Source organism: Mirounga leonina, unplaced genomic scaffold, assembly GCF_011800145.1.
Source record: "Mirounga leonina isolate KUSES-001 unplaced genomic scaffold, KU_Mleo_1.0 Mir_200, whole genome shotgun sequence".
Taxonomy (NCBI): Eukaryota; Metazoa; Chordata; class Mammalia; order Carnivora; family Phocidae; genus Mirounga; species Mirounga leonina.
Genome location: NW_023270503.1, coordinates 23,830,668 through 23,855,943, shown reverse-complemented (window position 1 = coordinate 23,855,943; position 25,276 = coordinate 23,830,668). Strand labels below are relative to the sequence as shown.

The following is a 25,276-nucleotide window of genomic DNA, read 5'->3' as shown; positions in this document are numbered from 1 at the left end:
ACCATGCGTGTGTTTTACATTTAAACACTTACAGCCATTAACTAATATAACCCACACCTGTGAGATAGGTCCCATCACCCACATTTTAAGGGGTGGGGAGACTCCGTTTGTGTGACCATATCAGGATGGTACAGCTTATAAAGACTGTAGTTGAATGGGGGAGGGGAGCCGGTTTCCGGCTCAACATGGCTTCTCCCTTCTCCTCCTCAAGGCCTGTTCCAATGTGTACCACACTCTCTCATCCAGATGATTCCTGAGTGGGCTCTTCCTCCGCTGACGAAGGTCTTCTTGCTCTTCGAGGGTCAGCTTCATCACCAAAGGAAACCTAACCCACGGGACCTAACTCGATAGGTCTCTCCTGTCACATTCTCTGTCTCAGCTCTCTACTTATTTCTTACATTGTACCTTTCTTAATCTCGAGATATCATCTTTACTGAGTTATTTACATACAAATGTCTACGGTCCTTCTCCCCACCAGACTGAGTCCTAGGAGAACAGAGATCATGTGTCCGTCCTGTTCCCTGTGAAATCCCTGGACAGGGCCTGGAGAGTGACAGGTACTTCAAAGGATTTGTGAATAAGTAAATGAATTCAGGATGAGGAAGATTGTATATAGTCACAGACTACCTATTTTAAATAAAGAAAAATAAAAACGTATTTATCAAACTGTATTTTATGTGCTGTACAAATATTGAGTGCTTACTGTGTACCAGGTACTTTTCCAGTTACTGGGATAGAATAGTAGACAAAATAAACAAAATCTTCGCTTTCATGGAACTTATATTCAAGTGTTTTGGTGTGTGTGCAGGCATTTCTGTGCAAATCAGATAAGCCACAAATGAATAAGATAGGTATTGTGTGAGTTGGTGATAAATGCTATGAAGAAAAAAGATCAGGAATGTGAGGGGTTGGGGAACGCAGGACAATGCCATTTTCGTTAGGGTCATTTGAGAAAGGTGACATTTGAACAAAGAACTGAAAGAGAGCGAGCCACACAAGCATCTGAGGAAAACATCTGCCGAACCTCTTTCTATGATTTAGAAGACACATCTGAATCTTCCTTGCAGGCTATCAGCATTATAATAGTGAACATGAATCAACACTATTTGGTGCAGTAAGGGGAAAAGACACAGTATTTTATTTGTTTGGAGTCCAGATCATCAGAAGTTATGGCAATGGTCATGCCGGCTCGGTATGTAATAAAAAATACCGATTTGATTATTTTGATGCCTTAATATTTTTGTCAGCTAGTTCACTTTTAGCTCATATTTACAAGGACAGATCAAAAAGCCTCCAGGGGGCATTTCCTAGCCTCTGTTTGGCATGTGGTACCCACAGTGGGAGAGGGTCAGCTTCCAGAAGGCCTGGGTTGATAGGGGACTTAGGGAGCCCGTGTGGCTCCACGGGGGAGGGGGGGTGGGGGAGCTGGTTACAGGAGAGTGGGCATAGGCATAGGGTCTGGGATGAGAGAGAAGGCCCTGGAAGGAAGCGTAGGAACCACAAGATCCTCCCCACTACCACCTCTACCACCTTGGTTGTTGCTACAGTTATAATCACTGGGATCTCTTTACATGCTGTGGTGAAAAAGTAAATTCAGAGACTTCAAGGTAACTTTTCCAGAAAGGGATTCTCCCCAGGGATGGTTCCTCCTCTAAAGTCCCTCAGCAGAGAGCTCAGGACTCACTCTCTTCTCTGGGCTCCCAGCCCAGGGTGCCCCTTTAATATAAAATATGTAAAAATGTAAAAATACTGGCTCAGGGAGCGCAGTGACAGGACAGTGTCTTCTCCAGAGGACTGTCCCAAGGGGACGTCACAGCGTAAGCCTGGCAGCACCTAAGCAGTGCGCAAGTGCAGCAGATGAGAAGCAGCTGGAGAGGCTCCCTGGAATGAGGAAGCCAAAGCTGTGTTCAAAAAGAATGCAGCCTTGTGCTTCCCCGCTCTCTGCTCCCTTGGGGGTGGGTGCGCTGGGGTGAGGGATGGGGGTGAGGGGCTGCGTGAATCTCTAACCAGCTGGAGTCTGCGGAGTAGCGGGACCCCGAATTGGTTCTGACAACTAAACACAGGTCCCTGCCCTTGGGAGTCTCCTGGAGGCTAGTGATTCACATGGGTTCCCCTCTGGGTCTTGGTAGATCTTGGAGGTGAGACCATTCTGTTTCCTCTGACTCACTCTCCTGCTGCCACATTTCTGTGCTGTCCTAGGATTTGGGCATCTGTTCTTGTGTGACAAGAAGAAACAGCTCCCTTGGGTAACAGTCTCTCTCGCTCCTTCTTGCTATAATGTCAAGAGGGGGAGGTGTGTGTGGAATGAGAGGTGTGGATGTGTGTGCTTGTGGCATCCTCCAGAGAGAAAATGAAAGCTTCCCTGCTCTGTCTGCAGGATGAGTTTCCAGCTGATTATCCTAAGGACAGCTCTCATTTCTTTCAAGGCGTTTGGCTTTCTCTGGGATAATAAGGTTGTAGGGTGGGTGGAGAGAGAGCTGGGCATGAAAGGAGCCTCATGCTTGGTTTTACCCAGGCACAGGTGGGTTTAGACACAGGTCTGATTTTTTTTTTTTTAAGGAGGCTCCAGGTCCAACGTGGGCTTGAACTGGTGACCCTGAGATCAAGCATTACATGCTTTACCAAATGAGCCAGCCATGTGCCCCATGGGATCTGATTTTTAAACCTTGTGAATTTGTATGTCATCTTCATTTAGCTCAGGAGGGCCCAACAAGTAAGTGGGAGAGCCAGATTTTTGAACCCAGCTCTGAGTCTGAAACACCCACTCTTCCCACCTCAGGATAGCACCTCCCTGAAAATTACCCAACATTGTTGGGGCAATGGGGTGAGGCGTGCAGAATGGCTGAACTTCATAAATTGTTACCAAAACATGAATGAACAATGAGGTGTTTTCATTGGATAGTTCAAGGAAGGGGGCATGCCAGGACTGAGAAAGACTATATCCTAAAATCAGGTGGTGATTCTAGTCTATGCTTATGTATTACCACTGCTGTTTTCTTTTAATATCTATCTATCTATCTATCTTTTATTTATTTGACAGAGAGAGACACAGCGAGAAAGGGAACACAAGCAGGGGGAGTGGGAGAGGGAGAAGCAGGCTTCCCGCTGAGCAGGGAGCCTGATGCAGGGCTCGATCCCAGGACCCTGAGATCATGACCTGAGCCGAAGGCAGACGTTTGAGGACTGAGCCACCCAGGCGCCCCAACCTCTGTTCTTTTTCTTTTTTAAGGGAGAGAGAATTTTATTTTTATTTTTTTTTTTTAAGATTCTACTTATTTGACAGAGACACAGCGAGAGAGGGAACACAAGCAGGGGGAGTGGGAGAGGGAGAAGCAGGCTTCCCGCTGAGCAGGGAGCCCGACGCGGGACTCCATCCCAGGACCCCGGGACCATGACGTGAGCCGAAGGCAGACGCTTAGCGACTGAGCCACCCAGTCACCCACTGCTGTTATTTTTTACCCAATTTGGATTCTTGCTCCAAGCTAGCAATTCTCTACTTTGCACGTAAGAATCACCTGAGGAGGGGCACCTGGGTGGCTCAGTCGTTAAGCGTCTGCCTTCGGCTCAGGTCATGATCCCAGGGTCCCGAGATCGAGCCCCGCGTCGGGCTCCCTGCTCAGCGGGGAGCCTGCTTCTCCCTCTCCCACTCCCCCTGCTTGTGTTCCCTCTCACTGTCTCTCTCTGTCAAATAAATAAATAAATAAAATCTTAAAAAAAAAAAATCACCCGAGGAGCATTTTACAAAATCTTGATGCGCGGGGCTGCTCTGCGAGACTCCGACTTAATTGGTTGGGGGTGGGACCTGGGCATGGATAATTTTTACCAGCCCCCCAGGTGATTCTAATGTGCAGCCAGGGTTGAGAAGCAATCTTCTAAGACAGCCGAGGTGTAGGGATGCACAGGGAAGAGGCTGGTTTGTGGAAGAGCTTTACCTCTTTTGAGGGTTTAATGGTAACAAGCTTGCTAATGATGTTTACCATGTAAGAAAGGAGGCCAGATGTCTGGATTAGCTGGATAACTAACTGATTTCCTTGCAAGACATGTTAACATTTAGTATTGACAGGATGTAATCCTAGAATCTCTCAGAAGGGCTGTAAGGAAATCTCTCAGTCATCTAATATACTCTGCTGGATTAGATGAAAGTTGGAGAGTGAGAAATATTTATATAGATTAGCAATATTTAAAAACATTTTTTTTAAAGAAACGGGAAAACAATGGGCAACCAGAATAGCAGAAAGACTAGATTTCCCCTCAGGGGAAAAAGCAATCCCTGCTATTCCAGAAGAAATCCAACCTCTTCTCTGAGGGTTTCCTGGCAGGATGACTGGATGTGCCTGCTGGTGGCAACAGCTTTTTCCATGGAGGAAGCTGGGCCAACACAGATATAACCCAGATGAGTAGGGAATCTAGTGTATAGTTAGCTGGCTCTTCGATGACCCTAAATCCCTGTGCATTAGAACAAACTCTCTTCCTGGCTTCCCACTGCCTTCTCCTTTCCCAAGTGGTCTCCGTCTCGAGTCTCAGTCTCGAGCGCAAGGCCTGGTTTTACTGACGGCTCTCAGCCTCTCCCTTAGGGAAGGGAGCGCATGTGCTCACTTTTTCCAGTGGTCTTCTCAGTCTGATTTAATGGATATACCAGGACTGATGACACATCAGCATGGCATCTTTCTTTTGCTTCTTGGGTAATTTTCCTATTAACAGCTGTCCCAGGCAAAGGAGAGGGAGAGGATGCGGTGGGGGTGGGGGGAGGGAAGAGGGTGGTTTCCTAGGTGAAGGACACACCCTGGATTTTACAGGGTTAATCAGTGGGAAGGAGCTTTGCACCTGCTCAGACTTGATCTGGAACTCTCGACAGAGTGGAAGACAGTGTTTGGATCCCCGCTCCCTACCATGGAGTATCAACTATCCTGGATGCCCACAGCCTGCCAGGCCTAAATGCCTACCATGCTGATTGAGACTCTACATCTAGATTCTCCTCAGCCCTTGCAACGGGCGAACAATTCTTTAACCGTTAAGCAGGAAACTTGAACTATCCAGGCATCCTTTAACCCAGTTATATAGTTCCTGATCCACCTCTCTCCCATTGAATGCTCAAATAATCAGACACAGTGAAGCACAGTACTAGAAGTACTGTGGCAGGCAAAAGAAAATGAAGGGGACAGTGTAGACACAAACAAAAGACTTTTCCACACCTCTCCCACCCCTTCTCTAGGGATTAACATGGAGACCCTCCTCTCCTCAGTGCCTGCACCTCCCTTTACACCCAGGACCCCAGAAAGGGGAGGAGAGGATGGGTAGGACTGCTATCTATCTCAACAAATTTTGAGTCATTAAAAGCCACCAAATGAGTTTAAGCTTTCCAAGTGATGTGACAGTGTCACATGTTAGCTCCCCAGTGTGGCCTTCAACCTACGGCTGCCATTTCATTTCAGTGAATATTTACCTCATTTGACTTCACATTAGTCAGTTTGGTGTCCACTGTAAGACTTTTTTTTGTTTGTTTTTTAAATTTTTTGCTTGTTTTTAAGATTATTTATTTATGAGAGAGAGTGCATGAGCGGGGAGGAGGTGCAAAGGGAGAGAGAGAAGCAGACTCCCTGCTGAGTGGGGAGCCCAATGCAGGGCTCCATCGCAGGACCCTGGGATCATGACCTGAGCCGAAGGCAGACGCTTAACCGACTGAGCCACCCAGGCGCCCCAGGACTTTCTTTCTTATCCCAGGCACCTGGTACCCTGCTATGCAGCTCAAAAGGAACTTGGAAAATACAAGTGGACCTGTCTAAAACATCAGTTTTGTTGGTGCTAAAGTTTCCCCTAGATTAGAGGCTCGCCCAGTTTTTTTGTTTTTTTTTTTTTTAAACTGTGTCAAGGTTTAAAATTGTTCTGTATTTGCTGGGTCAAACAAACGACACTCTCCTATTTTCTCCAAAGTCTTGTATTTAAGCCCCACAACTTTAGTCTAGCTTTGGTATCTTTCAGTTCTATGGTTTTTATACATTCTTCTCAACCCCGTTGGTATATTTTTAGAGTTAACAAAGCACACCTCAATTTCTCCTCTTTTCTTATCCAACAGGAGTATTGCCCTTCATGGTCTTATTAATTCAGGGTCCGAATGGTCTCCCATTTCCTTGGTAACATGCCATATCCCTCAAAACCACATCTCTTCCACATATTAATTTCTGCTTTTAGCAGGAACTTCTAATCACAGACCTGCCTGCTGGAGTTCTCCTTCAACTATTCAGTATTTATTGTCTACTTTGCTCCTGGCACTGTTCCAGGTTTTGAGGACTCAACAGTTAATGCACAGAATTCCAGTCCTCATGGAGTTTATATTCTAGCATTTACTAGAAGCTAAATAGTAAAACGAGTAAGTAAAACATGTGCTCTCTGAATCAGTCTTTGTTTTTTTTTTAAAGCTTTTATTTATTTATTTAACAGAGATAGAGAGAGAGTGTAAGTAGGTAGAGTGGCAGACAGAGGGAGAGGGAGTGGGAGAAGCAGGCTCCCCACTGAGCAGGGAGCCCAATGCGGGGCTCGATCCCAGGACCCTGGTATCATGACCTGAGCCGAAGGCAGCTGCTTAACCGACCGAGCCACCCAGGCGCCCCCTGAATCAGTCTTTGAAATGCACAACTACCTTGCAGTTTGTTAAGGATTCAATGACCAGACGCTGGTGCACTTTCTGTATGAATTTTCAAAGTGCTTTATAATCTGTGAACCACCCCAAATTAAGCCTCCCAACTCTCCAAACACGTGAGGACTGCATGTTATCTGAAGAGTTGGCAGTTTGTCTTGTCCTTAGTTGTACCAGGACCAGTGATTTCACCCACTAGATAACGAGGATCTTCCTGGGAGTCAAGAATTTGAGTTGATGTCTCTTTTTCCCACAGCTGGGAACAAAGTACTATGAACTTCAACTTAGTGATTGCCTAAAGGTGGTCTTGGGATCAACTGTGTTAAAACTACAGGAGTCATTACTAAGCAGGCAGGTTATCAGGCCGCCACCCCAGGGTTAAGTGAATCGCGATCTCTGGAGTGAGGCCTCAGAATTTGCAGGTTTAACAAGCTCCCCCAAGAGAGGCTGGGGATAATAAAGCAATGTTCGAAAATCACAAAGACGTTGGCTAGGTGAGACTGGCCAGCACCTGAAATCGAGGGAAGTTCCTGAAAGGCAAGACTAAACTCGGTGGTAGTCTGGGCGGGGGTTGGGAGGGTACTAGACGGGGAAGGGTAGCTCTACGGGATGTTCCTATCACGAGAAAACTCAATTATGCCACATCCCCCCACACCGCCAATGTCCCACCACTGTGGTGGCAACCCGACCGCTGGGCCATTCCCGCGACGTAACCGTCCCTGACTGGCGCGAGCCACGGCCTGCACAGAGCGGAAGCGGCGACAGCGGCTTCCGCTGCCAGCACCCAATATGGCGGCTCGAGCGTCGCCACCGCGGGAAATACTCTGGGTCCCGCCTCGGCCCCCTCGGGTCTTACTGGGCTTTTGCAAGTCACCGTGGGAACCTTCGGGGCGGGGGAGAACTCCGCGCTCCGGCAGCTATACCACCTCTCACCCTCAGCCCTAAGCCCTTATCCCCGAGCTGGAAAATGCACTGGTAGCGCTTAGCTTGCACACTTTACTCCGCGCCCCGCCTGAAATACCTTGGGCGACCGACGCACCGCGGAGGGGCCAGAATGCCGGGCCGTAGGGCCTTCGCCCCACTTACTGGTGAGCCCACGCCGCGGGGCGGGTCTATGCGCCCACTGGGCTGTGGGCCATGTCAGTCTTGGGAAATCGGGAGAGGGAGGAGGAGGCACACTCAGCCATTGGGCTCTTTCGGCTGTCAATCAAAATGACATCCGGCGACGGCCGCAGTTTCGGCTCGTTGATTGGAGAAACGTGGTCCTAGGAAGGACGCGGAGGGCGGGCTTCCGAATGAGGTGGGAGGTGGAAGGAGGGGGCGGGGAGGGAAGCGGAGGCTGGGGAGCTCTAGGCCGGCCGGCGGTGGCGGCGGCAAGGCCGGGACTCGGGCTGAGGGCCTGCTGTGGCGGCAGCGGCGGACGCCGAGCTCTGCAGCGGGTATCCGGCATATTCCTTTCCCCGACGTGGGGGGGGTGGTGGTGGGCGCAGCGCCGCGGGAACGAGGCTTGTGGGGTGAAGGGCGGCGGGGTGGAGCCCAGGGGCAGGAGGCTGGAGGCGGGAACGGGCGGGCGAGCGGGGTTCGCGTCGGGCCCGAGCCCGAGCCTGGGCTTGGCAGGGAGGGGCCGCGAGGCCGTGGAGAAAGCTAGCTCCGGGGTGGGTTGGACTGGGGAGGGCTGAGGGCGCGAGAAGGCGTGGTGTGAGGCCCAGGCCTGAAGCGGGGTGGGGCCATCGGGACGGAGGGCGGGGTGGGGTTTGGCTGTGAGGGTGGGTCAAGGCCGCCGAGTCGCACTTGTTCGCTGTTGCCCCAGAAGGCTAGAAGCCGAGGCGCCGACAGCGGGCATGGCGACTTGGTCCCGGCCGGACTCGGGTATCCGGGGCGGGGTGGGACCGGGCTCAGACCAGAGGCCTCTGGCCTTACTCCGTCTTTAAGGGGCCTTGTCCGGTTTCTGGAACTTAAATGTCTCTTGGGAGGTTTTAGTAATAAATTGGCGTGAGAACGGGAGGGTAGTGTAAGCAGGAATTCTGAGTCGCAGTTGTGTTTACTTTAACCAAATAAGGTGTGTGTGTGTGTGTGTGTGTCCGTCCGTCCGTCCGTCCGTGTGTCACTCTTCCCCTTTAGGATGAAGTTGGTAGGTGGGTCACAACAGTGAAGAGGAGAGTTATGTTTTGGTCTGTGAGGTTAATGGAAGCTCAAAAGTAGAGACCAGAAACTGAAAGGCAGGTTTACTCCCTCCCCAGTTGGCTATCTAGGTTGAGAACTTGGCCTTATCCTTCTGCTTAGGCTCAGAAGGTCATATGAATGAAAATAAAACCTGCCTATTGCAAATTCTGGGTCGAATAATCCTCCTGCTTCAGTGCTCCCCGCCCCCCCCCCAAGCCCTCTCAGCCCTCCTTCCCCCTTTTAATGTGAGAGATAGGAAGGGGAAATCATATTTTAAAGTTGGGAAAACAAAAGGCATTATTGTTTCGTGAGGTGGTGTCCTGAACGCGTCCTCATATCCTTTTACACCCTTCTCCCATTAATAGTTTCTCCCTTCCCTTTAAAATGGGAAAGGACAGGGATTGTAGGCAGTTTTCTCTTGAGAGATGGAGGATACAACTTTTCTTTAAGTTAGGAAATGGGCTTCTCATGCTAAAAATAGAAGCTGGGTAGTGTGTGGATGGGGTGGGGGAGGGTTGGTAAATCAGACAACATGTAAAATATTTTGGATGCCCCGGGCATTATCTGCTTATCCAAAACAAGCTACCTTTTAGGGTATTACAAATTTAGTATCCAGAAACAGGGATCCTTTGTGAGCAATATTTTCCTTTCGTAGTTGTTCTGCCTATAACAGATTTTTGGTTTTTATTTCTTTAGGAGTAAAATAATTGACTTAGTTTTCAATAAAATATGAAAGTGGAATTTGAACGTCTTTCCTGCCTTCTGCCTTGATCATGGTGTGAAAATTCTGGAATCTTATCCTGTTGCTCTTGTGATTCCCATTTCAGGTTTCTCTGGAAACCCCCCTGGTAAGTGTGGAGGAGGCGGGACACTCTGACCCAAGACAAAAGGCTTGTAGCTCCAGCCAAAGAAAATAAACCTTAGGGAGAAGGAAAAAAAAAACAAAAAACAAAACCAACCCATCAGCTGTTCCTGAGAACAGTCTGCAGTGGAAACTACAGAGAGGACAACTAATGTGAGTGAGGAAGTGACTGTATGTGGACTGTGGAGACAGTAAGTCACGTGGGCCCTGAGGGCCTGGACTGGGTTAGCAACAGTTGTACATGCTGAGGTGAGGTGCTGAGAAGGGAAAAGTGAATGTGGTCTGGAGAGTGGCCTTGGCTTCACAGGGTGTGCTTTCCTCTGAGGCCATCCGGGAGCTCAGCCCCTGTGTTCTGCCAGGGTGGGATACAGGGTTTGGCACTGAGGAGGGTAACTTGCTGGCTGGAGCAGCAGAGCAGTGGCCTTGATTTGTCTTTTGGAAGATTTAAAAACCAAAAAGCATAAACATTCTGGTCCTTCAGCAATGCTTTCTCTGAAGAAATACTTAACGGAAGGACTCCTCCAGTTCACCATTCTGCTGAGTTTGATTGGGGTGCGGGTGGACGTGGATACTTACCTGACCTCACAGCTTCCCCCGCTCCGGGAGATCATTCTGGGGCCCAGTTCTGCCTATACTCAGACCCAGTTCCACAACCTGAGGAATACCTTGGATGGCTATGGTATCCACCCCAAGAGCATAGACCTGGACAATTACTTCACTGCCCGGCGGCTCCTCAGTCAGGTGAGGGCCCTGGACAGGTTCCAGGTGCCGACCACTGAGGTAAACGCCTGGCTGGTCCACCGGGATCCAGAGGGGTCTGTCTCTGGCAGCCAGCCCAGCTCAGGCCTCACCCTCGAGAGTTCCAGTGGCCTCCAGGATGTGACAGGCCCAGACAACGGGGTGCGAGAAAGCGAAACGGAGCAGGGATTCAGTGAAGATTTGGAGGATTTGGGAGCTGTAGCCCCTCCAGTCAGTGGAGACCTAACCAAAGAGGTTAGTGACCACACGTCGGGGTGGGTGAGAAGGGCTTGGGGTTTCGGGGGGGCGGGGGCTGGTTCTGGTCCTGGTCCTGAAGGGGCGAGGTCATAGTACTAACTCCTGTAAAGAACTAGAGTGGTTTAGGGGGTGGGGGTCTCAGGCATTGTTCTTTGACAGGAATGAGCTGAATTGTCTGACCAGGATTGGGGGCTGGGAGCATTTCCTTGCGTTGAACCATTGACCCACCTCTAAATGTACCGTCAGGGCAGTGGGAGGTTCCTAGAACATGCCAGCATGTTTACTGCTTGGATTTCAACATGACTGCTGGAGGCCCCAGAGTGGGGGAGGGAGTGGTGTTGTGATGGGCTTTGGTGCGGTGTGTATTTGTTGCTAAGACACAAATACTTTGTGGACTCTTGCCTTGTACCTCCCCCCACGTCAAAACACACATGCATATCCTGAAGTTCTCCTCCTTTGTGGTCGGGCCTGTTGTTGTAAGGTCCTTGATAAGTCGGCTCTCCTGGGCCTGAGCCAAGGGGTAGATTTAGATAGTTATTCTTGGCCAGAAGAGGGCCAAGGCTTCCATTCCTTGCTAAAGGCCTGCTGCAGGGAGTAGGGAGAAGAGGGCTAGGAGCTAGAAGAGAAACTGCATTCTGCTGCTTAAGTCAGCTTGCTCTGAGCTGTCAGAGATCCGTAGCTCCTGACACGTGGCTGATACACTGTTCTGGGCAGAACAGAAAGCCTTTAACAATGTGAATGGTTCCTGCTGCTCCCACCTCACCAGCATGATGATAAAACCACTTTGAGCTCTGTGTTTGGCCTGGGCTTGCCACTCGGCCTTAAGGAGCTTGAGAAAAGGCCTGCTGCACTCTCCTGGCCATTAGGAAAGGGAAGGCTAAGGCTGGATTGCACTGGGCTGGGTTTCCCAGAGCTGAGTCTTGGGGAGGGGGGGTAGGTATGTAAAAAGTTTTACAGGGGCTGCAGATCTTGGCTCTTTTTCTGCCCACCAGTCAGACCAGGTTTTGCCTCCTGTCCTGCATTTGAGCCTGTTTCTGAGCTCATTTCTTTGAATGTTAGTGGCTGTCAGAGCTTGTGGCTTTCTCTGGCCAGTGGTGTTCAACTGGGGACGATTTGGCCCATCCAGGGGATAGATGGCCATGTCTAGAGACAGTATTGGTTGTCACAACTGGAAGAGGTGCCATTGGTGGGGAGAAGCCAGGGATGCTGCAAAACTTACTAAAAAGCACAGGACGGCCCCCGGAGGTCAGATGGATCTGGCCGCACACGTCTGTGGTGCCAGGGCTGCTCTCTGCTCAGCTGCCTCGCTGGGTCTGCTTTGAGAGAGACTAGAATTATCTGAGCACGGGAGCTGTGAGCATTCCTTACCTTACAGTGCCTCAGTTCTTAGATTCTCCCAGTGCCACTGGGAACTTTGCCTTTTTTCTGCTTCCTCTGTCCTTTTCCTTCAAATGGGCTTCAGTCTCGGCACTGTGGTCTGAAGAAGTATGTCTCCCAGCTTCCTCTTCCGTCCTTCTGCCCTGATGCAGCTCCCCAGGGGGTGGGGTGTGTAACTGGGCTTGCTCCTGGGAACTCTGCAGGTGAAGCTCCGTTCCTCTTCCTGTTGGGAGCTCTCCTGGGATGGGGTGGGAAGTTTGGATATGGTTGGATGGGTTGGGGCAGAATGGGATGAGACTTTGACCCTGCTTTCTTCCATTTCTTGGCCTTCATGAAGGTTGTGCTGTCCCTGACCCCAGGCCTTCTCTGCTCTCTTTGGGGGTTGGGGTGGGTCAGCATTAGGGCTCTAGGCTGGGTGTGGGGGAAGGGAGGATTATTACGTGTCTAGAACAACATTTCCTCAGCAACTCAGGGATAAAAATACCCAGGTCCAGAGCATGTGACAGGCACTGCTGGAGCTGGTATTCTCCCCCCCGGGTGGCAGCACGCCCCCGCTGCCAGGTCGGTTCGATGGGCAGCCCTAGCCCAGGCCCTTGTCGGGGATAGGATTCCCCTGGAGGCTGGCACTCTGCCCAGAGCAGGGGGTGGCTTGTGTACAACTCTCTCCCGGCGAGGAGCATTCTGTGACCAAGGGGAACATACTGTCCCTCACCTGACCTTAGGCTCGAGGGGTGCAGCAGTGAGGTTGGACGTTGGAACTGTGCTCCCGATTCTGTGGGTGGCGTTTTCCTGGTGTTAGAGATGGGGACCAGGGGTCCGGGGGGAGAAGCTCTTGAACGAAGCTGGAGTGAAGAGGGAGCGTGGCGCACGTGTCCGGCTCTTTCAGGGTTGGCCTTCAGGCCCGAGGCTCCCTTCTGCCTGGGGCGAGGCCTGGCCGGCACTCCTTCCTCTCCTCTGGCCTGGGGTCCCTGGCTCTCAGCAGGCCCTGCCTCAGCTTGCGATCCGTGGGCTTCAGGACGAGCGGCCGCAGCCCTGCTGAGGAACAGGAAAACTCCTTCCACTTCCAGGGAAGAACTAGATTCCCTGAGAATCTGCGGGAGTGGTTTCTGCCCAGTCCTGAGTGGGCTGGGGAAGCAGGATGCGACAGGAGGGAGAGTGGCACCCCCCCCCCCAGGGCTCTCTCACTGCGCCACCCCGGCTGGCTGACTGGGCTGGGTGGGGCTGCCCGCCCCTGGGTGCGTCTCCTTGAGGAGACGGAGGCGGCCCAGGGATGGGCTGGTTCCTTGCGGCAGCTTCTCCAGCTGCCCTGGTGCAGAGATTGGCTCCCGGCTGCAGCTAGGTAACAGGCGGTGGGAGGGGATTGGCTCCTTCCGCATCTCCAGCGGAGACTTGGGGGAGGAGATTGGCTCTCGTCGCAGCCTAGGTAACGACAGTGGGAGGGGATTGGCTCTTTCCGCAGCCCAGCTGCTGACCTGGGGGAGGGGATTGGCTCTCCGCAGCCTCAGCAGTGACCTGCGGGGTGGGAGGGGGAGGGGATTGGCTCCTTGCTGCAGCCTAGGTAACAAGTTTGGGGGGCGTGGGGAGGGGGAGAGAGGGAGGAGCGGGAGGCTAGGCCCTGGAGGGAGCTGGCTCTCCTCTGCAGCTTGAGCACGGAGCATGGGGTGGGAGTCCCATCTCACTGCAGCCTCTGCGGTGAGCTCAGGGTGGGGGCTGCCGGGTGCCTGAGTGGAACTGGGGTTGTGAGGTGGGAGGGGGCTGCTCGAGGATGGAGGAAGGGGGCTGGGCTGGGCCGCCCAGGCAGCAGCACGGGCGGGGCACCCTCCTCGGGCCCCTCGGAGCTAGCAAGGGGCCACCCTTCCAGCCTGGTGTGCTCCCTGCAAGCCAAGAGCTCCTTGCAGCCCCCTGCCCGGCTTCCCGGCACCAGCTGCCCTGGGGCTCTTCTCGCAGACCATGACCCGCCTGGACCGCAGCTCTCACAGTGGTGGGGGCCATGCCAAAGGGAGCCGGCCCCTTAACTCTTTGCTGGCTGGGCACCGGGTGGCCCAGCCCCCCTCTGCTCCTGGGTCCAGGGCTTCTGTTCAGGTTGGTGTATGTGGGGAGACTGAAGGGAGAGGTACACCTGGGAGGTCTTGGGATTTGGGAGGGTTACGGTGGGAAAGGGGTACCTGGTCAGGGCTGGGGAGGTGGGTCTCATGTAAGGATATTGCTTTCTGGAAAGCGCTTTTTGAACCTCTGAATGGAAGGCAAGAGTTCAGGGTTTCTTCAGCCACAGGGGGATGGCATGTGTAGGAAGCCCAAATGGCTCCTATTTATTGGGGTTCTATGCTCGTGGCTCTGGGGGTGGCAGTCGGTGCAGGAACTGATCAGGAGCCACCAGGGTAGAGTGGGAAGGAGGAATTTTGGTCCCTGAGGTGGCAGTTGTGGCTGAGCGGTGATGGGGCCCATGTCCTTGAGTGGGTTGACTGACGGAGCGCCAGTGAGTCCTGGGGTGTGGTGAGGAAGGGAGTGAGAGTGCTGGCGTGAGGGGACACCGGGGCCTTGGCAGGGGTGGGGTGCCCAGTGAGGATCATCTGACTGCCTGCGGCTCTCCTGGGACAGAGGCAGCCTGCTAGCATCAGCTGAGAGTGGGAATTCTGGCAGGGATGGACCTTGAGGTGAGCCTGGGCTTTGGGTGTCCGGCCTTACTCTTGGCCTCAGCCAGGGAGGGGGACCGGCTCTAGGCAGGGCTGGAGGCAGCCCGTCAGTTGCCATCGGGTGCAGCAGGTGGTTGCAAATGCAGGGATTTTCCTCTCTGGCCCACCCCACCCCTTTATGCAAATGAAATGGCACCAGAGGCTGATGCAAGCCTGGCCACCACGAAGCAATTCTGCATGACAGTTCGCCCTTGCCTGGCCTGGCCAGCATCCTACAAACCCAAGTTTGAAGGGATTCTCATTCCCAGAATGAGAAGTGTCTCCTGCTTCCCCCTTCTTTCTTGTGTAGCGGTGAGGTGGCCCTGCCTTTTGGCCTGGCTGTGTCTCTGGTCCTAAGCCCACAGGCTTGTATGGGGTTGATTATGCTGGTAATTTTTGCTAGCTCTTGTGTTTTTTTTTGTTTTGTTTTGTTTTTTTATTTTTTGGAGGCTGGTATCTGGAAATGGATGAATGAAGCCTTGTTGGTATGGAGGAGACAGAGGCTGGGAGAGCTGCCTCCCACTCCCAGGACTAATTGGAGTGACGCTAGGAAAGGCCCCTGGATCTGAGAGCTAAAGTCACGGTGATCTGTCTTTCAGGACATAGATCTGATTGACATCCTTTGGCGACAGGATATTGACCTGGGGGCTGGGCGTGAGATTTTTGACTATAGTCATCGCCAGAAGGAGCAGGATGTGGATAAGGACCTGCGAGATGGAGCGGAGCAGGACGACACCTGGTCAGGCGAGGGTGCAGAAGCTCTGGCGCGAAACCTGCTAGTGGATGGAGAAACTGGGGAGAGCTTCCCTGCACAGGTACCCCCACCTCTGCCCACTTCCAGAAACTTCTCCTTAGAGAAGGCCGCTTCTGTCTGTGGGATGAACCCGAATGTATCTTTTGGGTTGGGGTCTCTTAAGTCACTTGGGCTGAGGAACGGGGAGTGGATGAGCAACAGAAGCAGAGGGGCCAGGCCTTGGTAACGAACAGCACAGAGGAGGCAAGGCATCTAGCAGCTTCCTGTTTGCGTCAGGACTCTTCCACTTTCCCTCTGCTCTTTCCTGGAGGTTGGGACGCAGGGCCAGCCATCAGCCCGGGCACAGAGGGAGAGTGTGGGCCTGTAGCCCTTGCCGCCCTCCTTCAGCTTCCCCCTTGGAAGGGCTGGGGAAGAGGCTTTGGCCCGCAGGCAGCCAAGGCCCAGGTCAGTCAGACTTACGGTTGCTGTTGCCACAGGTGCCTGGTGGGGAGGACCAGACGGCCCTGTCCCTGGAAGAGTGCCTTAGGCTGCTGGAGGCCACCTGCCCCTTTGGGGAGAATGCTGAGGTGAGCAGGACTCCAGGGAGAGCCCACCAAGCCAGCAGGGCAGCCTGCACGCCGTGGGCCCCCGTGCGGCTGCCCAAGGGGCCAGCACCCGGTGTGGCCTGCTCCTGGCTGCGGGGCTGAATTCAGAGGAAGGAAGAGACAGAACCTCAGCTGGCAGTCTCTGGGGGGAATGCGACGGTGGTCTTGCCTCCCCCCGTTAAAGCCTCTTGTGTTTTGCCCTAGTTTCCAGCAGACGTTTCCAGCATAACAGAAGCAGTGCCTAGTGAGAGTGAGCCCCCAGGTCTTCAGAACCACCTCTTGTCTCCTCTCCTGACGGGGACGGAGTCGCCATTCGATCTGGAGCAGCAGTGGCAAGACCTCATGTCCATCATGGAAATGCAGGTAGGATTAGCCAGAGCAGGACCCGGTGTTCTCGGACCGGGGGTGGGGGTGGGGGTGTTCGCATTCGCTGCTTTTTCCCCGCTGGGAAGAGAACGGAGCACTTCTCTGATCCATAGGAAAGTGGGGACACAGAGGCCATTGTCCGGGTGTCTCCTTGGGGTAGGGGGTGCAGTCAGCAGTGGGGTTTGGGTTAGAAGCCCAGGGCTAAGCCTTCTAAAACAGGACTGTCCCCTAGGTATGCCTTCTTCCTTCCCTTTAGGTAGATACTCAGTTGACCAAATGCTCCAGCTTTAGCACCGGCCATTCGTGCGGGGCGTTGGCAGCCCCGGCGCCAGCCCCCCTGCCCCTTACAGTCACCTAGTCCGCCCTTTGTTATTTTAAAGGTGAGGAAATTGGAGCTCAGAGAGGTTAAGTGCTGTGCCCTTGGTCACACAGCAAAGTGGTACAGCTAGGTTTTCTCCCTGCAAGGCTGGGTGTTCCTTTCGCTGTGCAGATTTTACACTGAGGAGAGGTAGCCCTTGTTGGGTGTTTCCTTTTTTTCCTTTCCCTCCAAGGTGGGGGAGTCTGTCCAAACACAGCTGGGAACTGGTCAGCCCTGCATTGGGGTGGGGTCTACAGGGAGGACCCATCTCTGCCAGGCCTGGTAGGTCTGGTGGATCGAGCAGGGCCAGGAGTGGACCCTGGACTCTGGATTCCAGTCTCTTGCCTTTCCACCCGCTCAGCTGTGCCTGTGTTGGGTGCCTGTTGGCGGGAGCCCCCCGCCAGCCTCGGGGAGGGAGTCTGCTCAGAGTGAACGGTGACGCTCTTCTCCCCTGCCAGGCCATGGAGGTGAACACTTCAACGAGTGAGATCCTGTACAGTGCCCCTCCTGGAGACCCCCTGAGCACCAACTACAGCCTTGCCCCCAACACTCCCATCAATCAGAATGTCAGCCTGCATCAGGCGTCCCTGGGGGGCTGCAGCCAGGACTTCTCACTCTTCAGTCCCGAGGTGGAGAGCCTCCCTGTGGCCAGCAGCTCCACGCTGCTCCCGCTGGTCCCCAGCAATTCCACCAGCCTCCACTCCACCTTTGGCTCCACCAACCTGGCGGGCCTCTTCTTTCCACCCCAGCTCAACGGCTCGGCCAACGACACGGCAGGCCCTGAGCTGCCCGACCCACTGGGGGGCCTGTTAGACGAAGCCATGCTGGACGAGATCAGCCTGATGGACCTGGCCATCGAAGAGGGCTTCAACCCCGTGCAGGCCTCCCAGCTTGAAGAGGAGTTTGACTCGGACTCAGGCCTCTCCTTGGACTCCAGCCATAGCCCTTCCTCTCTGAGCAGCTCCGAAGGCAGCTCTTCTTCCTCCTCGTCCTCCTCCTCGTCCTCCTCCTCGTCGTCCTCTTCCTCTGCTTCCTCTTCAGCTTCTTCCTCCTTTTCTGAGGAAGGTGCTGTTGGCTACAGCTCTGACTCGGAGACCCTGGATCTGGAAGAGGCCGAGGGCGCTGTGGGTTACCAGCCCGAGTATTCCAAGTTCTGCCGCATGAGCTACCAGGATCCGTCCCAGCTCTCCTGCCTGCCCTACTTAGAGCACGTGGGCCACAACCACACATACAACATGGCGCCCAGTGCCCTCGACTCTGCTGACCTGCCACCGCCCAGCGCCCTCAAGAAAGGCAGCAAGGAGAAGCAGGCCGACTTCCTAGACAAGCAGATGAGCCGGGATGAGCATCGAGCCCGAGCCATGAAGATCCCCTTCACCAATGACAAAATCATCAACCTGCCAGTGGAGGAGTTCAATGAGCTGCTGTCCAAATACCAGCTGAGCGAGGCCCAGCTGAGCCTCATCCGCGACATCCGGCGCCGGGGCAAGAACAAGATGGCGGCGCAGAACTGCCGCAAGCGCAAGCTGGACACCATCCTGAACCTGGAGCGGGACGTGGAGGACCTGCAGCGCGATAAAGCCCGGCTGCTGCGGGAGAAGGTGGAGTTCCTCCGGTCCCTGCGGCAGATGAAGCAGAAGGTCCAGAGCCTGTACCAGGAGGTGTTTGGGCGGCTGCGGGATGAGAATGGGCGACCCTACTCGCCCAGTCAGTACGCACTCCAGTATGCCGGGGATGGTAGTGTCCTCCTCATCCCCCGCACCCTGGCCGACCAGCAGGCCCGGCGACAGGAGAGGAAGCCAAAGGACCGAAGAAAGTGAGCCTGGGGAGGAAAGGGGGGTTGACGCTCACCGGGATGGAAACTGGAGAAGGGCTGGGCCTGGACCTGGACCTACAGTGGGGACTTGAATGCCTTCTTATCCAATAGATCTTCTCAGATGGGATGAACTGCGGGTCAGTGGACAGGAAGAGGAGGGCGCAGGCGCTGTCTGGCTCAGCTTCCCCCCGTGGGGGGGTGGCGGAAGCAGCCAGACCGTTTGGGTGGACAGGGTCCTCACCCCTACTGTTTCCTCTGAGAGAAGGGGTGGTGCTGGAGGCCGACCAAGGGTAAAGAGGGGGGATCTAGTGAGAGGAAAGTCGTAGAAAGTCTCATTCCTGGAAGCAAGTAAGGAACGAAGGAAGGAAGGAAGGAAGGAAGAGGGATAAAAAAAACCCAAAAAAATCAAAGCGGGAAGAAAATCAAAGGGCAGGTTAAGGTTGGCTCTGGCCAGGATACCAGGCGGCAGGTTTCAGGTGGGACTAGGCCCTAGGCACGAGTAAACCCCACTTCACCCCCGGGGAGGGTGGAACACAAGGTGGGATCTGGGAGGGGCTTCGTGGGTCTTTCAGCTCCTGCCCTGTGGCAGCCCTGAGAGGGGAGCTCTTGGATGTGTCCTGTGATGTTCTCCTTCGGACCGGAGCCACTGGGACCCGACACTGGCTTGGGGGGTTAGGGTCAAAAAAGGAGAGGGGACAGGAAAGGGTCACGAGGCCCCTGTGCCGTGTTGCAGCAGCCCCAACACCAAGCATGTCCCTCACTGCCCGGCCATTCCATCTCTCTCTGTGCCCGGTCCCCACCCCCCCCAGCTGAGGTCCCCACGTTTCCATCAGAGTCTGCATGCGAATGCTGTTCTCTTCCCGCCCCGTGTGCCCCCGCCCCTCCCCTCCCCGCTGCCTGAGCTCTGCTGCAGCTGGGGTGCCGGCTGCGCCCCCAGTGCTGAGCCTGCGGCCTCGGGGGGCTGCTCTGAGGCAGGGCGTGTGGAGAAGCCAGGCAGTATTCAGCACAACACTGGGGAGTGACCCTTCCCTCAGGCCTCCCCTGCCAACCACTGGGCATGTCACTGGAGGACAAAACCACAAAACCCAGCAACAAAAACAAACTAGTCCTTTTAGAATTTCTTGCGCTTTGATTTTTTTAGGGCTTGAGCCCTGTTTCACTTATAGGGTCTAGAATGCTTGTGTTGAGTAAAAAGGAGATACCCCAATATTCAAAGCTGCTAAATGTTCTCTTTGCCATAAAGACTCCGTGTAACTGTGTGAACACTTGGGATTTTTCTCCTCTGTCCCGAGGTCTGTCTTTGCCTTTTTCTTTTTCTTTTTTTTTGGGGGGGTGGGGTTTCTTTCTAGGAGAATGAGAAGTGCATGTAATGAGGGCTTGAGAGCACCTACCCCCCCAGGCTCTCGGCCACAGGCTGCTTCTCTACACCCCCAGTTTAGCAAAGGCCCCAAGCAGGAGGACTGCCTGGGGGAGGCAGAGAGGGGAGCGCCAAGGTGGCCAGATGGTTCCAGGACCACAGTGTCTTTATTTTTAACTGTTTGCCACTGCTGCCCCCACCCCTGCCTGGCTCGGGAGTACAGTCAGCCCAGACTAGCAGGGGTGAGTTGTGGGGAGAGATGGACCGATTCTCCTCCCCACTGGGGGGCGTTCTGACTGAGCAGTAGGGATAGAAGGCACGAGCCTGGGAAGTGCTTTTATAAATTATTTTCCTTGTAGATTTTATTTTTAATTTATCTCTGACCTGCCAGGGAGAGGAGAGAGAAAGAGAGATGCTGTGAGCACATGACAAAATAAAATAAAATAAAATGGATGATTCATTCTCAAGTGCAGTTTTTCCCTACTTTTAATTTAAATTGAGTAAAAGACCCAGGAAGGGAGGACTGGCCATCGTGTGGCTAAGCCAGAGCTCACTTGGGAAGGTGGATGGAGAAAGGGGAGGTTGACAGGAATTTAGAAAGACAAAAGTCTTAAGTACCGTATTAAACCGTCCAAGCAGGTGTTGGTACCTCTTCACAGGGTTCGCTAGTTGAATCCTGAGAGGAAGGATTCAGAATCCTTTTTGGCCTTTCTCATAGGACTGGGCTAGGTGGAGGTGCTGTCCCTTGGCCCAGCTCCTTGTCTGTGCACCTCTGAGAGAGTGCTTTTTTTTTTTTTTAAGATTTTATTTATTTTTTTGACCGAGACATAGCGAGAGCAGGAACACAAGCAGGGGGAGTGGGAGAGGGAGAAGCAGGCTTCTGGTCGAGCAGGGAGCCCGATGCGGGGCTCGATCCCAGGACCCTGGGATCATGACCTGAGCCGAAGGCAGACGCTTAACGACTGAGCCACCCAGGCGCCCTGAGAGAGTGCATTTTTAATCTTGAGCGTGCTGTCCTTTCTCCGGTGGCCCCACCTGCCAAAGGGCTGCAGAGCATCGGAGAGTAAGCCCGAGCAGTGACCGGGACTAGAAACCCGAGAAATCCACGAGACTGACACACGCCCGGTACTTGAGTGTAAGAGCAGGGCCGCAGAACTAGAGAAGCAAGAAGCCAGACTCCGGGGCTTAAGGCCTCAGAAAGCCTCCCAGCTGAGGGGAACAGAATCTGTTCTCCCTCCGAAAACCTGCTTTAATATCAAGCCTACGAAGAGCTGGAGGCTTCCAGGTGCTGGGTGCTTGCTGGCGCTGCCACCCCAGGCTGGGGTAGGTGTCTAGCAAATGCTAAGGAATGAATGCTCACCCGGCAGCCTGTGAAATTACTGGACGAGGTTTAGGACCAGAAGCAGTTGATCCCCACAATGGAACCTCCCGTGTTACCACTGTGTGACCTGGCTTAGCCCCATAGTCCTACTGGAGTACCCCAAGGGATGGAATAGAATTCATAACATCAATTTATTTGTTTCAGTTTACACTTTTTTTTTTTTTTAACCCCCATCTAGTTGGAAAGTGTCATCAGATGAGCTCTTTCCTAATTAGGAATTAGCTATGTCCGTAAGCCAGATAAAAGCAAGATTCTTGAAAAACGAGTAAGACTAAAAAATTAAGTTTGAAAAACTTTAATTCATGCTGATAAAAAATACAAACATATAGAAGAATAAATTGTGACAGTTAAAGTCATGTTTTTGTACCCCTTCTAGAAATATGTGTATGTATTTTTAAGTACACAATTAGGCTGTAACTTTAATCTTGCTTTGCAATTTTAACCTAACATATTTAAATGTTTTTTAAGAGTAAAAAAAAAAATCCTCCCTCACCCTGTTAGTGCTGCCCCTGCTCTGAGAAAGTACATTTTTGTCACCCGTCCCCCGTGCCCCCTTATGGAGAGACGTACAGTTGTCTAGGATCCCGCTGATTAGCTGGGGCTTTGGGCCAAGTTGGTCAGCACCGGCTGTGGGGTTGACCTCTTTTTGCTGCTGGCAGGTGGAGTGGGTGCTCCAGCTTCAAGGCTTTTTCTGGCAGGAAGAAGATCCGAGGACTCGAGTAAAGCCCGTCAAAGAGCCGCTACACCTCAGACAAGTGAGAAGAGGTCCTAGACTCGGCAGGGAGATGAGCAGGCCTCAGGCTTAACTGAGCACCAGACTTCAAGGTGACCTGCTTGGGTGGGGGCGGAAGCCTGGCTTTGTCTTGACTTCAGCAGCAGTAGGCTCCCTTCAAGCCGATTTCTCCCCACGTCCTAATTCACATTAGCATTTGGAAGTAGACCCCTTGTTCCAAACTCTGCCCTGCACAGATCTCACCAGTGAGGCTGGGCTCGTTATTTCAGTGTCCATAAAAATGGAAGAAATCCCGAACTAAGGGGAGATGTAGTGAGCTTGAGAATGCTCAGTGTCACCAAGACCTGGCCTCTAATGGCGGACTCCAGCCCCGACCAGGGAAAGCTGAACAGCAGCAGCCAGCCAGCGAATGGGGAGTACTTTCCATGGAGCCCTGCGTTCCTCAGGCAGCCCTCGGCCCTCGTACAACCCCAGCTAGGCCGGACTTTGCTGCTTCTCAGGTTTGTTTGGCAAAAGCTGGAAAAACAAGTGCCTCGTAGGAAAAAAACCGTCCCCACCACCTTCACGTCTCCTGCCTCACCCAGGAGGCACTGACCTAGACCTACAGCTTCAGCTCCAGCTAACTTGTTTTATGGCGCTACCAGCAAGAAGTCCATTCCATCACTGACGCTGTCCACGGACAATCACAGGCACCAGACTGGTGGCTGCCTCTCTGGAAGTCATTTTCCCAACCAGGTGTAGAAATGGTCTAGCAAAACCCACGTGCTTCATAATCATGAGTGGTTAAGCCTTGTTATCACTGCTCCGTCTGGGACATGAAAGGGACTCAGAGACCTTCAATTTGCCATTCTGTCAGCCTAACAAGAACCTTTCACCTTTCACTTTTCCCACAGAGGCCAGCCATCCTCCTTGCCTCTGGTTCTGAACTTCGTAGTGCAGAACGTACGTGTGGGGGAACTTGGTATATACATGGAACTTAGCACATGATTTGAGTTCTACTCCTTGTTCTGTCAAGGACTTTTGAAAGTTCATGTCAGCCTCGATTAGTTGAGACACAGAATCCAGTGCACAGATTGTCTGGAGGAGTTTGGGATCCCACTAAAGAGGTGTGTTCTTAAAGCTGGTTCTTTTCCAGTCTTAACTGCAGAATGGATAGGCTGCATAGTATTTGTTACTTAATTCCAGATGCCATCTCAACCAAGGAAACAAAACCTAGTTTATACTTGGGGGAGGCAGGGAAAAGGCTAAGGAGTTGGTGCTCTGCCTTTTGTTTTAAACACGAATTTAATCAGGCTAATTCAGTTGTCTTAATCCTTCCAGTTCTCAGCTAGGAGCTGAAGCAGTAATTTAAACAATGAGCCAGTGCCCCACAGCTGGGCCCCAAAGTTGCCCAGTCTGACCTGAGGCTATGCAAACAATAAATGGCAGGATTGGTCAAAGTCAACTAGGATTTAAAAATCCTTACGGGGGGGGGTGCCTGGGTGGCTCAGTTGGTTAAGCGACTGCCTTCGGCTCAGGTCATGATCCTGGAGTCCCGGGATCGAGTCCCGCATCGGGCTCCCTGCTTGGCGGGGAGCCTGCTTCTCCCTCTGACCCTCCTCCCTCTCATGCTCTCTCTCTCTCATAAATAAAAAAATCTTAAAAAAAAAAAAAATCCTTGTGGGGTAAACAGTGGCTCTGGTATTACCACAAACCACCAAGGTTACAATGCAGATCCAGATACGCTATTGAGTATTTTAACACAAGCTATTTAATGTAAGCAACAACTACAGAACCAAATCATCAGTATATATCGTAAACATGATGTTTCAGCCTTGCCTCATAGTCCTGCTGCCTCACTGGCCTAAGGCTGGGGGGGGGAGGGGAGAAGCCTTAGCAAACAGAATACTTGCTCTACCTGCCCCCCATACAGCAGGACCAATTATGTTTTTCATCCCAGTGCAAGACGGTTTTATTTTGGATTTCATTTGCTTTCAATATTCAGCCATTTATTCAGTGGGAAGCTCCCAAGGCCAAGGTCAATTAAAAGTCATCCACAGAAGAGAGCTGAGCAACTGTGAACACATTAGTTAGAAGAGCAGTAACTTCTAAAGAAAACCTCAATGCTGGACAGTCAAACCAACGTGATAGGCAGATCACAGATTGAGGATTGTCCCCGGAATCTTTAAGCTCCACCATCACCAAGCTTCCTTAGCCACACACCACAACGCCCAGATGCGTCTGCCCAGAGTGGTTCCTACTGCTGAAAAGCAAGATGAAGCCGAGATGCCTTCCTTTACCAAAGCTGAATGCTGGCCTGGTATTGATATTTGTATTTCAGTTGTATGCTAGAGGAGGGGAAGCATTGAGCCTGGACTTAGTTCAGTCCTATCAGCTCTAAATTTTAAACAAGATCTTTTTATCCTCACAAACGACCCAACTTGTAAACCAGATTAATACTAGTATCACAGAAACTGATCAGGTTAATTTGATCTCAAACAGAACCCGGGTCCATTCATAGTTTAGTATCTGGAGCCCCTGTAGAAAATTTGGATTTCAGAGTTCCAGTTCCACCAAATTATTTTGGAGTAGCACTTTCCTCTCATTTTCCCTTACTCTGTGATGGAAATAGTGACTAGAACACATTCCACTGTCACAGGCCATAAAGATGTCCTGAGCATACGTGGCCAAACACCAAATGGCCATGTTAAAATCAAATTGAGCTGAGTTGGAATGAGTTCTAGAATATAAGATTGTATCTGAAAATAAATACTTAAAAACTCAACTATTAAAAACAGTTGTCCAAACTTTCAAATCACACTGAAGAGCAGAAATAATTATTCCTGAGCACTGTCGGCTGACAGATTGCCTCTGTGGTCATTTGCTGTACTAACTTGAAACTCAACTGAAGACAGTGGAGGACACCTCAGATGGTGACTGGTCCCCAGATTAGGAAGCTCTTCTTCTGAAATAGCAACTAAGGTGATCCCGTCTCCTCTTCAACTCCGGCTGAGGAGTCTCCGATGACGCAGCTCCACAGACGCCATCCAGCCCGCCTTTGTGCTGCCGGAAGAAATGCTCTCCGAACACCTTCTAAGACAGATGGAAGCTTTGTTGTGCCTGTGTAGCTTTTATTTCCAGCATTTCTGCATCTGTGGCTTCAACAAGCACTTGAGAAAATTTTATACCGAAACCCTGCATCTAGACACGTGACAGTTGGCTTTCAAACGTAACGAAATTGTGA

The 25,276-nt window shown here is 52.4% G+C and overlaps 1 protein-coding gene across 9 annotated transcripts; it reads left to right on the top strand.

Moving 5' to 3' along the window:
* Positions 1 to 7,584: 7,584 nt before the first annotated feature.
* On the top strand, positions 7,585 to 23,557 carry NFE2L1 (nuclear factor, erythroid 2 like 1). Of its 9 annotated transcripts, none has more exons than XM_035026941.1 (7): positions 7,585 to 7,722; positions 9,625 to 10,652; positions 15,304 to 15,519; positions 15,935 to 16,024; positions 16,247 to 16,405; positions 17,225 to 18,582; positions 22,019 to 23,556. In XM_035026941.1, the coding sequence occupies exons 2-7, from the start codon at positions 10,143 to 10,145 to the stop codon at positions 22,041 to 22,043; spliced, it is 2,358 nt and encodes a 785-aa protein (XP_034882832.1). In that variant the 5' UTR covers positions 7,585 to 7,722; positions 9,625 to 10,142; the 3' UTR covers positions 22,044 to 23,556. The 9 variants fall into 9 exon arrangements, with proteins under 9 accessions (XP_034882832.1, XP_034882830.1, XP_034882829.1 ...); XM_035026939.1 differs by lacking the exon at positions 7,585 to 7,722 and adding an exon at positions 7,962 to 8,073; XM_035026938.1 differs by lacking the exon at positions 7,585 to 7,722 and adding an exon at positions 8,404 to 8,503.
* The last annotated feature ends 1,719 nt before the right edge of the window (positions 23,558 to 25,276 follow it).